We start from the raw sequence: 15663 nt of genomic DNA, 5'->3' as shown, positions 1-15663 counted from the left end.
TCCCCCTGGTTGTAGTCCAAATTGGAGGCAATTAACGTAAATGAGGTCTCTCTCTCTGTCTCCCTTTCTCCCTGCAGGGTTAGAAGAACGTTGAATAGAGGTTTGCGTCTGTATTGTAATTGTATACAAGAAAGGAGGAGAGGAGAGGAGAGGAGAGGGAGAGATATGATTAAACATGGAGAGTGATTAAAGAAAATAAATAAACAAAGGAGATAATTGAACAATTTCATGTAAACCCATTAAAATTGGCTTTGGTTGACTGTTTTTCTTTTAACAACATACAGTGGCTTTTAACCACAAATTATTAGTCACTGTTTGTTTTTACCGCCTAGAAATCCCTGAGGGGTGGGGTTAGATGGTTAAATGCTGTATTTGTAGTTGGTGGTAATACAGAACTATAATCTGAATCATATTAAACTGAGTATTTGCAAATACTTCATGGTTTAGGGATTTTAATCCCAGAGTTTACTGGGATTTATCCCCAAATCCACTTCTTTATTCTGAGCAAAGTAACACAGACAACTTGGCATTATCTGTGTGTGTGTGTGTGTGTGTGTGTGTGTGTGTTAGTGTGCGTGCGTGTGTGCGTGCGTGCGTGCGTGCGTGCGTGCGTGCGTGCGTGCGTGCGTGTGCTCTGGGCTACATTTTGCACGAATACAAAGCCTCATTGTCTAAAGCATAATGGCCACAAATACTGTAAGACCTTGAAATGTAGTTATTAGAGTAACGGGATATGTTAAACTCTTAAGCCAGCAGCTGTTTCTTCCAGTTTCTTTTCATGCTTAAACTGCAGCTTACTTTGAACCTGTGCAGCAAGATCCTGTTAAAACAAATGTGGAGCGATCAAAATATGCTTATAGCCTACAAGAAGGAGTATAAAATGTGAAAATGTTACCATATAATTTGATGTGGATTTGAGAAAAGGGAAAGTTCACCATTTCCTTATTATGTGCAGTTCAACTTTAAAAACCTAATTTCCTGTTTCTCAAGCAAATAAGTGATGTTTTCCTGGGAAGACATGATTTTAAAACCAAAGGAAAACAAAACATTCAACCCCGGTGTGTTGTTTATGTCTGTGTGAGAGTGTGGGAATGATTTAACTTGCTCTTGGGGACACATTTCAGACTGAAGACCAGATAATTGAAGACTCCTTGACCAAATGAGGACAAAAGCCGTGTCCCCAATTAGGTGAAAAGTAGTTTTTTGGGTCAGTGATCGAGGTTAGGTTGAGGTTAAAGTAAGCCAAAAAGAGACTAGAGGGAGCTTTTGCACGAAAATGAGCCATGGCCTGTATGATCTACTCAATTGTTACCTTAGTAAATGTGTGTGCACCCTCAAAATATTTTAATTAAGGCTGAAATTAAAGTAATTTAAAAGACAACAAAAGCTGTGCAAACATCTCCCCTCTTGTATAAGAGTTGAACAGGAGAAGCAGGGATTTAGAGCAGGCACACAAATGGATAAAAATCAGCTGTTGACCCATTTTGCCTCAGTCCTATTTTTTAAAGTCTTGTGACAGAACCAGATTTACTTCAGTGCCTTGAATCCAATTTTATCATTTTGAGAACGACAATGAAAAACCAGGAGGATCTGAATCTCTGCAAAACAAAATCGGTGAAACTGTCTTACCAAGAGCTTTCTGTTTGTTGATCGTGAAGGTAACGCTATAAGATGCTAAGTGAAGCCTCCTTTAAAGCAAAGGAGCAGGGGAAACAGCTCGCCTGACTTTGTCCAATGTCATAAATACACTTTATACTTCCCTGTACAACCAGAACTTTCTGTTTTTGTAGTTAAGTTTTAGTAAGGATAAAAAAACAGGAACATATTGTCTTGTGAGGCCAATGTCTTTACTGCTAGCAATCAACCTGCCAAGCTAACTGTTTCCCCTATTTTCCACTCATACTAAATCATACTAACCAGGATGGCCGGTATATGTCAAGGATTATTATGAGAATGATATAATTTTCGTCACCATGTCAATCGTTTGTGTCAACTCTTCAAAAGACAAAAAAAATGATGTATTTCAGTGTAAAACATGTCATCCTTAAGCAGCCCAGTTTTCCTTCTATACATGTTTGTTTTTGTGTGAAATAAAGGGATAATTATTTTTTGGCTGAACAAAGGATTTGTTGTGTTTCGGGTCCTCAACAGACACACGATGGGAAAGCAAACAAGTACAAATGTAGAAACTGTAATACACAAAAAAATACAAATGTAGAAACTGTAATACACAAAAAAATACAAATGTAGAAACTGTAATACACAAAAATGACTGAGCAGGTGAAATACATGAAAGCACATGTGCATCTGCTCATCTGTTCGAGATACAAGCGAGCACTTTGATGTGCTGCAGGTGAGACCTGCGTCCCAGGGGGCTCTACTCCTGCAATTGTGTTTGTGTGCATGTAAAATGTTGGTTTTATCACAGCGTGTGTGTGTGTGTGTGTATCAGCTGGTATCTTACTCCTAGCTTTGTAAATTCACTCTGTTTATTTTGAAGTGGGTTACCTGTTGAGTGAGTGTGTGTGTCTGTATGTTCATGAGTGCTTGAGCCACTATGATGAAACATTGAAGAGTATAAAGGGCCTTTTACTGTAGCCAGAATGAGAGACTGGCACTCTGTGGTTAGTGTGTACTTGTATGTGCATGTGTGTATGACAGACGAGGTGGAGAGTGAGAGGTCAGCAGAGCCTGGTACCCAACTTCCCGAAGCCCTATCTTTGTGTGTGTGTGTGGGTGTGCATGTGTGTGTGTGTGTGTGTGTGTGTGTGTGTGTGTGTGTGTGTGTGTGTTTGTATAACAGCAAGAGAGAGAGAGAGAGAATGAGCGTACAAATGAATGAGACAAAGACTGATAGCACAACAAGGAGACAGACTGACAACAACAGACGATTGTGTATCTCCTGGTCTCCTGGTTAGTCTCATTACACTGTGTCATGCGCTGTCACAGCTGATTATTAGCACTCTGGAAAAGTTAAAGTCTGAAGTCATTTGTAACATGACCAGGACAAGTCTCAAACGTCATTAAGCATGTCTCATTTGAGTTCTTGCTAAGCCCCGCCCTCCCAGGTTTATTGGGTTTAAATATATTAAATATTTTTCAATAAAGTATTATCTAAGTACTTTTTACATAAAAATAAATTTATTTTCTCTTCCTGTAGAAAGACTCTGAAGACTCATCCTCAAAGTCAAAGTCAAAGTCAACTTTATTGTCAATTTCAAAATATGCCAGACATACAGTGGAATCGAAATTTCGTTTGTCTCCGTCCCGCAGTGCAATACAACCAAAATAAAGTAAAATAAGATAAGTTAAAAATAGATAAATAAAATGAGGTAAAAATAAGATAAATAATATTTACAGTACATCCTGCACTCAGGGGGGGGGGGGTTGCTAATTTTTTCAGCCAATTAAAAAGCTTTGCTGAAGCTAATGATTGAATCAAATTCATCTTGATGTTATTTCCCTCCTTTTAATTTATTTTTGGTTCTATTCCGTTTCAGTTGGAAATACGTCACGACACAGCAGGTAGATACTCTTGAAGTTCCATTTGATGGGTAGAAGGTATTTTGACTCCTCTAAAGTTGCTGATATTTGATTGGACAATGAGGTTTTGGGGTTTCCCTTGAGGTCAATTTAGGTTCACAACACTGTACTACCTCTTCATTCTGCAACATATGCTTTCGTGGTCACCAAACAACCACTAAACCCTGAGTCACTGGCTAGATAATGTAAAAAATGTGCATACTTAAGTCTTAATTAAAAGCATCCATGAGTTTACAGGGAAAGATTCAGTGTATCTTTAAAAGGCACGCTAACAGTTTTTAAAATGCCATTACCTTCCCACAATAGTTCTTCAGACATCTTCCCCTCGTTATCACCTCATAACCGGTGTCATGGCTCAAGTTCTTGCATAAGATAATTTGAAACAGCACATGAGGGTTTAAGCAATAAAGTTATGATGTCCTGGAACTTGTAAATCCCATTGTTTTACTATCGTCTACCCAGCAGCCTTGTAGGAAATTAAATACAATTAAATGTTTTGTAAAATAGCCCGAAGCAATCCATTCAGCTTTCACAGAGAGGATGCTATTAATAACTTAAATACACAAAAGAAAGTTCTTCCCATTCTGGAGACAAGGGAACTGCTCACCAAAAGCCCGTGTAGCAGGTTTCTTAATAACTCTCACAACTTTATTTACAGTCAAGCAAAATTGTTACATCAAGAGAAAGAGCGGCTCACAGCCCCTGAAGGCATGTTATCAAGGATTAGAGAAAATTACAGGTATGGGTTGACAGCTTCTGTTTTTCTTCCACGTATCCAAGCACACATTGAAACATGCCCAAAACAGTCCAGGATGCACCTGATGAACTCTCTTTTTAAAACCACAGCCTTCAACCTAAAGTGCCTGTTCATCTCTCTGTGTTTATAGACGTGCACAAACCAAAGAAAGCTTTTCTGACTGAGGATTAGAGAAATAACCTGTCAAAAACTAACACTCTGTGAATCTCTTTAAGCCAGGACAGAGAGTGAAATTGTTTACAACACAGCTAAAATGGATCTACAATGCAGTTATTCTTTCTAGGAAAAACTTGGAAAACTCAAATTGGCATCTGCTGAAGACTCCCTGTTTCTAGGAACCGAAGAATGAGGAGGTCTGGCTGAACTGGAGTCTCATCATGTTACGTTCAGTTTTGAGGAATGATTACAGAAAGAAAAAAACAAACAGTGGGCAGGAGAGTTTGTTTTGGGCCTCTCATTTTGGGATAAAGTCTGAATTTATAGCTTGACAGTAAAACAATACACATACAGCCTATTAATATGTGCCACACTGTGTAGTCATACAATACAAACCAGAATCCCCCAAAGACGGCAGAAGTGTAATTCTGGAAAACCACAAAAAGGAAAATAACAAGACTCAGCTGACATTAAGAGTTCCTGGAAGCATGTCAATGCAAATGTATTTAGAGAAAATATGGAAGTGAAAGGGCAGATGCTTCTGCTTTAACACCCAGAAGAGGGCAAATATGTTATCCATTGTTTGAGAGTAACTGTCAACAAAATCAACCAAGTACCATAATAATGTAATTTTAGTAATTTGATGTATAAAACTACACTCTTTATAGTTGCTTCAAATGCCTTTTTCTTAAATGTGTATCATGGTTTGTTATTATTTCTATTTCAGACCAAATTGTGCTTTAAAAGATATCAGGGCTAATGAGCTATACGATACTTTTCTTAGGAAACAAATTCCAGGTAAATGAATCCACAAGCACAATAGATTTTGAATGGGTGAGCCAAATAACACATGTAAAGTCTGAAATCATTTATAGTCCCCTAAACCATAAAATAATTGCAAAAATGAATAAACACTATGAATTATAAATGAATGAAAATGAAGCTAGCTAAATCCTGCAGTTCGTCCACTTGAGGCTGGCTGCAGAAGTATACCAGAAGTCACATACACACCCCATTCTAAAAAGCAATTTGTTTGTAGACCCACCCACCATCGAGGAATGGATGGAAATTATACATGGGATCTACGTCATGGAAAAGATAACATTTTCCCTCAGAGTGCACAAGAAAAGTTTTATATAACATGGTCTAAATGGACTGAGTATGTAAAACCTGTAAGATCGGACTTTAACTGATTTTATTTGTGAATTGTGAAAACCTACCCTCTACATCTTGTTTTTTTTCTTTTTGCTTGATTCAGAAACAGTAAGCTCCCCGGTTCTGTGGTTCACATGTTGCAGTAAATGCACGATTTATAAGAAAAATAACATTTTGGGAAAGCATTATGGACAAAGACACTCAGACTTTCTGCACCAGTCTTTCCCAAGTCCCGGCGGAATGGGGGACAAACAATGGTCAAATAACTATATGAGGATCAAGGAAGTCTGTCAAGTAATGAAGGTTATGTGCAATGTAAACCATACTGTGCTTTTTCTAATAAAAAAGAAAAAAAAAAAAAAAGAAGAAGCAATTTTTAACTGCAGAAATGAACATAACGGCCTGGTTCAAAAAAACAAAATTGGTCTGATTACCTTATGTCTCCACACTGTATTTGGAGGGGGGGGGGGGGTGATAACCTGTCCATTTGGATTTGGTGAAGGACTTATTCAGAATAAGGTTAGTAGCTGAGCTGATTGACAGGCAGGCGCAGTGTAGCAGTTTGTTGTCAAGAGGCTTTAAACCCGCCTCAGCTCCAGCGCTCAGCCTGTCGTTAGGTGGATTGAAAGTTAGGGTGAGACAACATTGCCAGCATGGCGAAAGCCATCGATGGGATTTCAAATCCCCCTGCAGTAACAGATGAGTGACGTGATATTAGGTAACCGGTTGGCCAAATATAGATGTATGACTCCTTTTTGGAGCAGAAGTCTTTACACAGTGGGTCAAAGGTTTATACGCTTTGTGTGTGTGTGTGTGTGTGTGTGTGTGTGTGTGTGTGTGTGTGTGTGTGTGTGTGTGTGTGTGTGTGTGTGTGTGTGTGTGTGTGTGTGTGTGTGTGTGTGTGTGTGTGTGTGTGTGTGTGTGTGTGTGTGTGTGTGTGTGTGTGTGTGTGTGTGTGTGTGTGTGTGTGTGTGTGTGTGTGTGTGAGTGATGTTCAGGTACACTTTAACTAATGAAATTCCTACCATTGAGGTGATCATTTTTCTGAGGATTATGAGCTTTCAGCAGTGTTTAATCACTGTTGACAACCCTCTTTCCCCTGAGGACAGTCTTTATATGTGTGATGAGTGTTTGACTTGCTTTGTAGCTTTGTATCTCTGAATGTTTTAGGTACACTGTTGGTGGTCTGTTGTTTCTGTGACATGAGGATGAGGCCAAAGAAAAACAACATATTTTAAGATGTGTCATAGTCGTGAGTGTTTGTGGTTTTCAATGTTCAATATGAGACAGTTTCCTGGTCTGTCCACTCATGGAGACATGTTAATTCTGGGATTTTAGGGAGCCTGAGTGTCTGTCTGCCTGTTTGTCTGTCTCCTCTTTCTGTCTTTCTCTCTGTAAAGTAAACATCAGCACATTCTTGTGTCTCCTCAGTCCTCCTCAGTCCTTTTTTTTAACGTTTATTTTAGGCTTTTTATGCCTCTATTTAGAGATAGGACAGTGGATAGAGTCAGAAATCTGTGAGAGAGAGTAGGGAAAGACATGTGGGAAAGGAGCCACAGGTCGGAACCAAACCTGGGCTGCCCACTTGTTAGACTCCGTACATGGGACGCACGCACTGACCACAAGGCCACTGGCACCCTCAGTCTTATAATATAATATAACTATACTTTAATTTTAAAAACATATTCTTTTAATAGTCTCATGCGAAAGCAAAATGTCATCAATTTTATTTACAAAGCAACAAAAGTCACCTCATGACACTTTTTTATTTGTAGCTGCTCTAGGGGGTTAATGTTAACATAACTGCTGTATTCATGGATGTTACTCATCTCTAGTTCGTAGCCATGCCGATGTTAGAGTTTTATTAGCTCAGGTTTTTAAATATCCATCTCTAACACTCCTGGTATAAGCCTGTCCCCTGTGCTCAGATTATCTTTCTGGCTCACTTGATAGGAATCCTGGAGTCCCCTGGTTAAGAAGGCTGTTAACTACTTACAGTGGAGCCTCAGTGCTTTTGCAAGAAAACGGCTGACCTCAGTTAACTTAACAGAAATACCACAGAATGTTTTTGTCGAGCAAACAAGCACAAATAGACGCATCTTGGCGTGCACTGTTTCCAGTGGTTGTTCAATCAAATATAGTCACAGACATGGGACTAGCTTTACACTTGGACAATATTTGCCAGGTTTCAGTATGATTTGGTATTCCAGCATCTTCACAAACAAGATTTGTTAAAGAGAAGAATAGAAAGAGAGAGAGGCTGAAATAGGGCAGAAATAGAGTAAGACTGGGTGAATAGGTCGTTTGTTTGGCCCTTTCGCTGTCCTCCCTGGCCTTGGTGCTTGGTGCCTGGCATCCAGGGTCATTTTCTTTCATAGCCACCACTGCCATCCTTACATTAGCATTTGCACTGCTGTTGGGGCAAGACTCAAGTGTACGAGTGTGTGTGTGTGCTTGCTTGCTTGCTTGTTCGCTACAGGCCGTATTATGCAGGGACTCGGAAAGACAGAGAGAGGGGATCAGGGCCGAGACATCGACCTGACATCGCTGAGATCCACCATGCCAGCCAGCGGGCCTTTGCAGGTCAGTGCACCAAAAAAAACAAGGCAAAAATTGAAAGAATCGGAGCAAGAAACTGTTAGAGAGGCATAGAAAAAGTTAGAAATAAACTTTCGGAAAGAAAAGGGAATCATCCTGTCTGTTCAGCATTAGCCTCTATTTGTTCCTCTCGTTCTTTCTTTGACTCTTTCATCTCTCTTTCTGGTCTATATGCGGCCCTGAATTTGCCACAAAGCTGTGGTATGTCTAGCCTGTGTGAGAGTAAAGGATCAGAGGGTTGCTGTGTGTCTAAGCTTTGAGTCTGTACTCTATTCTGAGACCAAGTTACGATCACAACGTCCATCAAATATCAATTAGAGCCTCAGTGCAAAGGCTCATAAAGTCCACTAATGCAGCAACAGGTCAACAGAGAAGGTACTCACAAATGCCAAGATAAGGGGGTCAAGGTAGGGTTAGAAAGCTGTTTTGTTTCTGGTATTAATACTTTGTCTGATTTTCAAAGAATCACATTTTTTGTTCTTTTAATTTGGGTTTTGTTAAGCACTGTTCAAATCAGCATTTTTTTCATTCCTCTGTCTTATCATTTACTACAATTATACCAATATGGACAGCATTCCCAATCCATGTAGCACCACTACACACTAAGATACACATAGACCACACACATATGCCGGTGTCTGTTTCTGTTCATCTTCTGTATCGGTGTCAGAGCCAGCAGTGTTTCTGCCATTGACCAGCATGACTATCAGTTACTGTTATATTTAGCTGCACAGTCTCCAGCGAAAAAGTGTTAATACTGAATACTCAAAGCTGCATGTATTAAAGATGCCAGAGCTTGTGTCTTTGGTGGTCTGTGTTAGATAGAAACAGATGTGAAAGAAAGTGTTTTCATAATCCTTTTAATCAAGGCCATGTTGATGATGATGATGACATAATGTTACAAGTCCTGTAAGAAGTGGACATTGCCAGCATGACATCGTTTTTTTTCAGATTACCTTTTATTAACCTTCAAGTTTGGCATTTTTGCCATCACCGTTTTCTGTTTTACTCTTTATTGTGGGGTTGTCGTGGTTATACTTTTCAAATTAGCACGCCTTAAAAGCATACCCTACACCATACTTTTCAATATATAATTGTGGTGCATAGAAAAAGACATGACACTTGTGATTGAGACCACAAGCTCAATAGGAAAACACAGTATTTACTTAATCAAAGTGAAAAGCAACATATTCTTCTCATGCACTTTTATACAATCTGACTTATTTTTGCAACCAGTTCAGCCTGACCATTAGCCAGAATGCAGGTTTAAGGTACTTGCTTATGCATTGCCGTCACTTTTATTACCACAAAGCTACACATTCACTTCTTAGATGCAATTTGTACCTGTACATTTGACCAAATAGCAATCAGTCATTTCAGATACTGTTAGCAGAAAGACAGTTGCAGCAGTGCCTAGAACATTTTTATGACGGCAAAAATAAGGTTGTTTACCAACCTTTCAACCACCTCCATATTTACCACTCATAAATGCTGCCCCTGTTCATTCATTTCAACAGAAGTCTGTTCATACTTGGTGCTTAAAACACACTCAAATGCACATTTACTGGTTATTGGCCAAGACGAAAGTCTAAAGTAGCACCCTTAATCACAGATACGCTGAGAATGTATAGCTCCATTTGGCCCATCAGCTGCTAGGTATTGCAGTATATTATATCATGTGGCTCAAAGTCTAAATGTTTTCATTCACACATGCCAAGTCCCCACCACAACTATTCAATTCAACCCTAGTGGTTTTGTCATATGCTGACTGAGTGAAGAGAGAAATGAGTGATCCTGAAAAAAAAGCAGAAATGACTGTACATATGTGCACATGTGGGTGTTCAACTAAGCATATGTGCGTAAGAAAATGACTCCCTCAGCATGATACACATCCTGTATGTCAATACCACTTCACACTAGATTGTTTATGATTGATGATACCATCACTGCATTATCCATCTCAAGTGTCTTTGCCATGTTGTTTTAACCAACAGATGGATGGCTAGTTGCGACTGGGTTTGCAGTTTAAGATGTAGCAGGTGTAGCAGTGTAGTGTAGAATTATGTAATGGATAATCTTCTTTAAAGTGCCAGCTATATTAGATCTGGTTTTCCTTACAATCCTAACCATTAACTGTGTAATAAATGTATGGCCTCTGTTCATACATAGGGCTTATTAATATACTTGTTTGGACTACCTGCTAGCAAATTCTGTGGACAGACATTGACATCTTCGGGGTCATGTATATAGTTTGTTGATTGCAGAGAAAATCATGTTGTTACTGGTTGTATAGTGATTGACCCAAATGCAGTGGAAAGCATAAACCATTTATGTTGGATTTTATTTCCAAATTCAAATGGGAACTTAAGCAAAACAGAAATTGGTCAAACCGTTCAGTTCTCTCCTGAGAGTAGAGCCTCTAGGGACTAGGCCAGGGGGTTAGGCTGGGTAATCAGGGCCAGGAGAAAAGTAAGAGTGTAAAGGTGGTTGTTTTTTCCAAAAAAATCCAGACAACAGTCAAAAATAAAGGCAATGGTACATTGAAAACACTCATTATAGGTTGACAAAGCAGGAGGGAAGTTCATGGAGCTAGCAGGTAAGCCGACAGGACACAAACACAGTAAAGAGTATGGCAGAACATGAGATTCCCGGAGCCTTAGGGATCCATAGGTAAGTAAACAGGAAAAGTTACATCGTATTGTTGTCTCAGGGAATTGCCAAACAGCCAAAGGGGGGAAGGCAGACAGAAACCAGGAACGCAGAGACAGAACTTGTGGTCAACAGAGGGCTGAGGCAATTTCAAAGATTATGAAAAGGCAGGCAGGTCAGAGGCAGGCAGAGACTGCAACAGGGAATCACTCCCAGTGCTAGAAAGCCTTAAAATGAGATGGCAAAGAACAATCTGGCAATAAGTGAGTGAGCAGGAGAGGCTTATATACCGGCTTGATCGCAGATGGAAAGCAGCTGTGTGCACAGGTAAACTGGCAAGAGGTCGACCAAAAGGATGGAGTCTCTCAGAAAGCAAGGCTTTGCAATGACTGGGTCAAACAATGAACTAAACAGGCAACAGGCAAGACAGAAAAATGATCAGGAACTGGCCAGTTGTCAGCTGAGACCCCAAACTCTTTACATGACAAGTCATCAGCTGGAACCCTGGACTCCGGACTTTACAAGTCGTCAGCTGGGACCCCAGACTCTCGACATGACAAGTTGTCGTAGACTGGGATTCCCGACACTGGACCTTACAAGTCGTAGACTGGGATTCCCGACACTGGACCTGACAGAAAGTCAATCTGGATCCCTGACTCTGGACCTAACTAGTTTAAGACAGGGGTCTCCAACTTTGGATATTACAAGTCGTAGACTGGTTCCCCTGACTTTTGACATGACGAGTCGTAGACTAGGAACCCCAATAATGGACATTACCAAAGGCAATCCGAACCTGACTCTGGACCTAGCAACTGGCAATGCTCCACAGAACTTTGGTGCCGACATCACTCAGTAGGAACTGGAGACTCGAGCTGAAGATGCTTAGGAACAGGAGAACAGGGCAGCAGATCTGAAGGAAGAGGGCTGGTTGTAGGGAGTCCTACTCATGATAAGCGAACAAAGGCATTTTAGGCTTACCTTCAGCATTACTGACTGACTTTGGGTCAAAAATATTAGTCTTAGTCTCAACTGTAACAGCCAGTTTGTGTTCATAAAGGTCAGGCTGAGCATAGGCTGGCACAGCTGACTGGACCTCGGTTAAGGTGCCAACTGGAACATGGGAGCAGGAGCAGGCCGGCAACCAACTGGGACACAAACTTTTAATCACAATGACTCTTTTCCATGCCTTTTGGACTGAACAGTTTCAAGTTTGTGTTGATTATAGTAAAACAAATGTTGCAGGTTTGACTCTAGGAAATCTTGACATTTGATGGTGAATGATTCAGTCAACAATCCCATCAAACTATTGGTGTATTAGTTTGGATAGTTTGTGCTATGAGTCTGTAGTGCATATAATTCTTATTTTATTGCTTTATAAAGTACATGGGTTTTAAAAGAGAGGTTTATTTTATTATCAAATCACTTCAGCTAATTAACTTCCCTAAAAGTAAGGGCAATGAGAAAGAGATACACAGCAGTGGTCACCATAATCCCTGTTCAGGCACCCAAACAGGAGCTCTTTTTTTCAACATCTGTACATAATAATGGAGTCCACAGGAAAACATGTCATTTGCTGAGATTAGATTTATGAGGTTTTCGCGCAGCATCTGTGTGGAGCTGCCATGATAAATCTATTTCTATGGTGTGAAGTCTTTACACCTCTAAGTCACTCTCTATGTATAGAGCACAGCAGGAGGGCGTGGGGTGCTGTCACAGGACTAACAGGAATCACACAGACTTTCTAAGCATGGCTGTCATGTTTGAAAGACAGAGGTCACACTCTCAGAAGAGGGGAGCAACAGTACTTTAATGGTAACTTAACAAATAAGAAGACCACCTAAGTGTAACATCTTGTGTTTACAATGTTTGAGGGTCATTTTAATAATCAATAAATCAAATAACCTAAAATTGTCCAATAATTGGCATGCACCATTTTGTGGTATATTTCACTTCGCTATGTATTAACTATACTTTTACACACAATTGCATGCATTTGTTAAAATGGTGAGAATAAATATTTTGTTTTTAGAAAACTCAATAATATGAACATTCATTTTGGACCAACTGCTTCCATTGGATTGTTAACCTGCCTTAATGTGTCACAGTGACACTTGACCTCAGCAGCTGTATGATATATCTAACAGATATCATGACTCAGTGGCAGGGCATGAGGTACAAAATGAATGTTGAATCACAGCGACCCTATAAGCATGGCAGTTATATTTCAGAGACTTGCAAAGTCGTTTACTCTGTGTGGACAAGCCTGAACCGGCAAATAAATGACTTTGGCAGATAACAGAGGGGTAGGGTCGTTTTAAGGCCAGTGTTACACGTCAATCAGAACAACAAAAAATAATTATCGTTTTCATAAATTATGACAAAAATAGGTCTAAAAAGTGCCGTGGCAAAGCCAATAACTGCTTTAATTTGTTTTGTCAGGTGCTGTTCTTCCTGCATGTTCTAAAAAATATGACAGACATCCTTTTTTTGTGTGTTTGGTCCTTTATGTCCCTCGATGACTACTGTCCATTTCATCTCCTTCCCACTTCTCTCACCTCCGAGAATACATTGCTGCCTTTATTTGACATCATGTGTGTACGTGTGTGTGTTTGTAGCCCCTTCTTGCCCTATACAGTACATCCCAAGTACCACATTCTGAGTGTGGGTGTGAAGTACGAGAAAGTGCGTGTGTTTGTCTGTGTGTGCAACGTGTGTGACTGTTTGTGATTCTGAGAACTTTCATTTGAGACTCAACAAAGCCTCATCTTTAGATGACACTTGTGTAATGGGCGTGTAATGTTATATTTGTTTTGTATGTTAAGACCATGGCATGTGTTCCAGGCTTTGCGCGTGTATGTGTGTGGTTATCTGTAATGTTTCATCATTTTGTCCATAAGGCTGAACCAACTGACTTTGTCAGATTAGCTTTCACCTGTCTTCATTTCTGATTGTTCATTTCATCAAACAAGCTTCCTTGAATGTCATAGTGATTGATCTGCTGACATTTAGGTTCAGTTGGTATTTAAATGCTGTACTGCCTGAGGGACTTACTGGCCCCTTCGTCTTGTAGTCTGATAAAGCAATAACAACTTCTGTTCCAATAACTTGATTGTTATGGAGCTTTTAACCCAGGAACATGGAAACCCTTTTCTTCATTTTGGAACGTCTGTCAGTTCTCCTTCAGTTGCACCCTTCCAAGGAAACTCTCTTATTATGCAGCGAGAACGGTTGGAGTGGGAGTGGTTTACTCGAGAAAAACAAACATGTAAGAAATAAGTTTGATCCTCTGAGCAAAACATAAACGAGCTGAAGGAAGCGCCATCCTGCCTCCTCGGTCTTGATTCGTAGATATTTACAAAACAAGATCGGGCTTACTGACAGAATAAACGCAATGGCTAATGAGAGCGAGCAGACCAGGAAGTGCCACTAACCAGATGTTGTGTGCTTTTGCGGGTCACAAACATGGAAGCAAACATAAAAACAACTGTGACCCAAGCCAAGTGAAATATTGAAAAAGAAGACCAGCTTGTGGAATTATGGCAAAAAAAAACACTCGTCTAGTGTGTTAGTGAAGTCGGTGATAACTCAGAATGTGTCAGGAGCAGTAAGATGTCTGTGTGCCTTTAATGCAGTCCGTTAAAATCATGGCATCATTTTGAGCCGTTCCATTATTAACATATCACCCATACACTGTGACACACCTTGAATAGCCTTGCTCAAGGACATCTCAAGTGCCGCCCAGATTCCTTCTGGAGTTTGAGGATTCTAACCTCTAACCTTTCAGCTCTGTAAGTTTTCTATCCAGTGGTGCCAAGTTTAAAGAGCATCTGTGTCAGATCTACACAGGCCTTTGAGTTTCTGTTGTTGTTTTTTTACATTTGTATGAATACGTTTTAATTTATTAAGTTTGTTTTTATCGCACTTATCGGAATTCATTTTACTTCAACTTTTTTTTTTTACAGCTTTTGGCTACTAATGAAAAGTCAATTTCTGACATCATCTGAGAGTAGGTGTGGTTACACACCCAATAAAACAAACACCCAATGACATATTCTGACTCCTGCTGGTTTTTCTTCTTAAATCATTTCTGTTTTTAATCATGAAGTCCTATGAAGAAACAGACACATTTGTCTCTGTTTACATCTGTGTTGTATAAAAGGTCTATGCAGATCTGTCTATGTCTTTTCTGAAGAAAACAGCAAAGCAGAAGTTTTTCACTCATGTTTCGAAAACATTTGACAATTGTCCCTTATTATCTGTGCACTTCCTCTTATTAAAGAAAATTCTTCATTCTTAGAGGTAGAGGTAGATCAAGGGCAAAAACATAAATGATTTATTTCAGATTCATCAATGTGTTTTTATTAGCAAGGTTTGTGTGTTTGAAGTCAGACTTATATCTTCCTTTCTTTCTGATTTTCTCCCACTTCTGATCCGTCTCCAACGTTGTCTTTTTTTCTTCTGTCTTTTACCTCCCCCATTCCTCTTTCCACATCCCTCTATCCCCGTCCCTCTTTCTAGGTAATCTTTGTTTTCTTTTCATTTTGGGGAGGAAATGACAACTGTCTTTGATTTGAATCTGAAAACAGCTTTACGGGAAAAGGGTTAAATCCACTGTACATGTGTGTTTGGCAGAAAAGTGAAAAATAATTTGAGAGCGTGCACATGTTCAAAAAAACAAAATCCAAGATGAGTGACGATGAGTGATACCAGACGTAACTATAGACCCCAGAAGATATAAACAATACGATTGTCACATACACGCAGACCAGTCCGTCTGTCTCCTGTGCTTTTTCCTTCTCACACCC

The 15663-nt window shown here is 39.8% G+C and overlaps 1 protein-coding gene across 6 annotated transcripts in view; it reads left to right on the top strand.

Annotated features, from left to right (window-relative positions):
• Positions 1 to 7929: 7929 nt before the first annotated feature.
• Positions 7930 to 15663, top strand: part of LOC109997795 (ninjurin-2) — a 29465-nt gene continuing 21731 nt past the window's right edge. For 4 of the 6 annotated variants that reach the window (XM_020652442.3, XM_020652413.2, XM_020652406.2 and 1 more), the window contains exon 1: positions 7930 to 8194. In XM_020652442.3, the coding sequence (XP_020508098.1) occupies positions 8099 to 8194 (96 nt within the window). In that variant the 5' untranslated portion in view covers positions 7930 to 8098. The remainder of the gene's footprint in view (positions 8195 to 15663) is intronic. The other 2 variants (XM_020652428.2, XM_020652421.2) reach the window with 2 other exon arrangements.

This window comes from Labrus bergylta, chromosome 23 (genome assembly GCF_963930695.1).
Source record: "Labrus bergylta chromosome 23, fLabBer1.1, whole genome shotgun sequence".
Taxonomy (NCBI): domain Eukaryota; kingdom Metazoa; phylum Chordata; class Actinopteri; order Labriformes; family Labridae; genus Labrus; species Labrus bergylta.
Note: the sequence above shows the minus strand (reverse complement) of the source record. Positions and strands in the feature narration are given on the sequence as shown.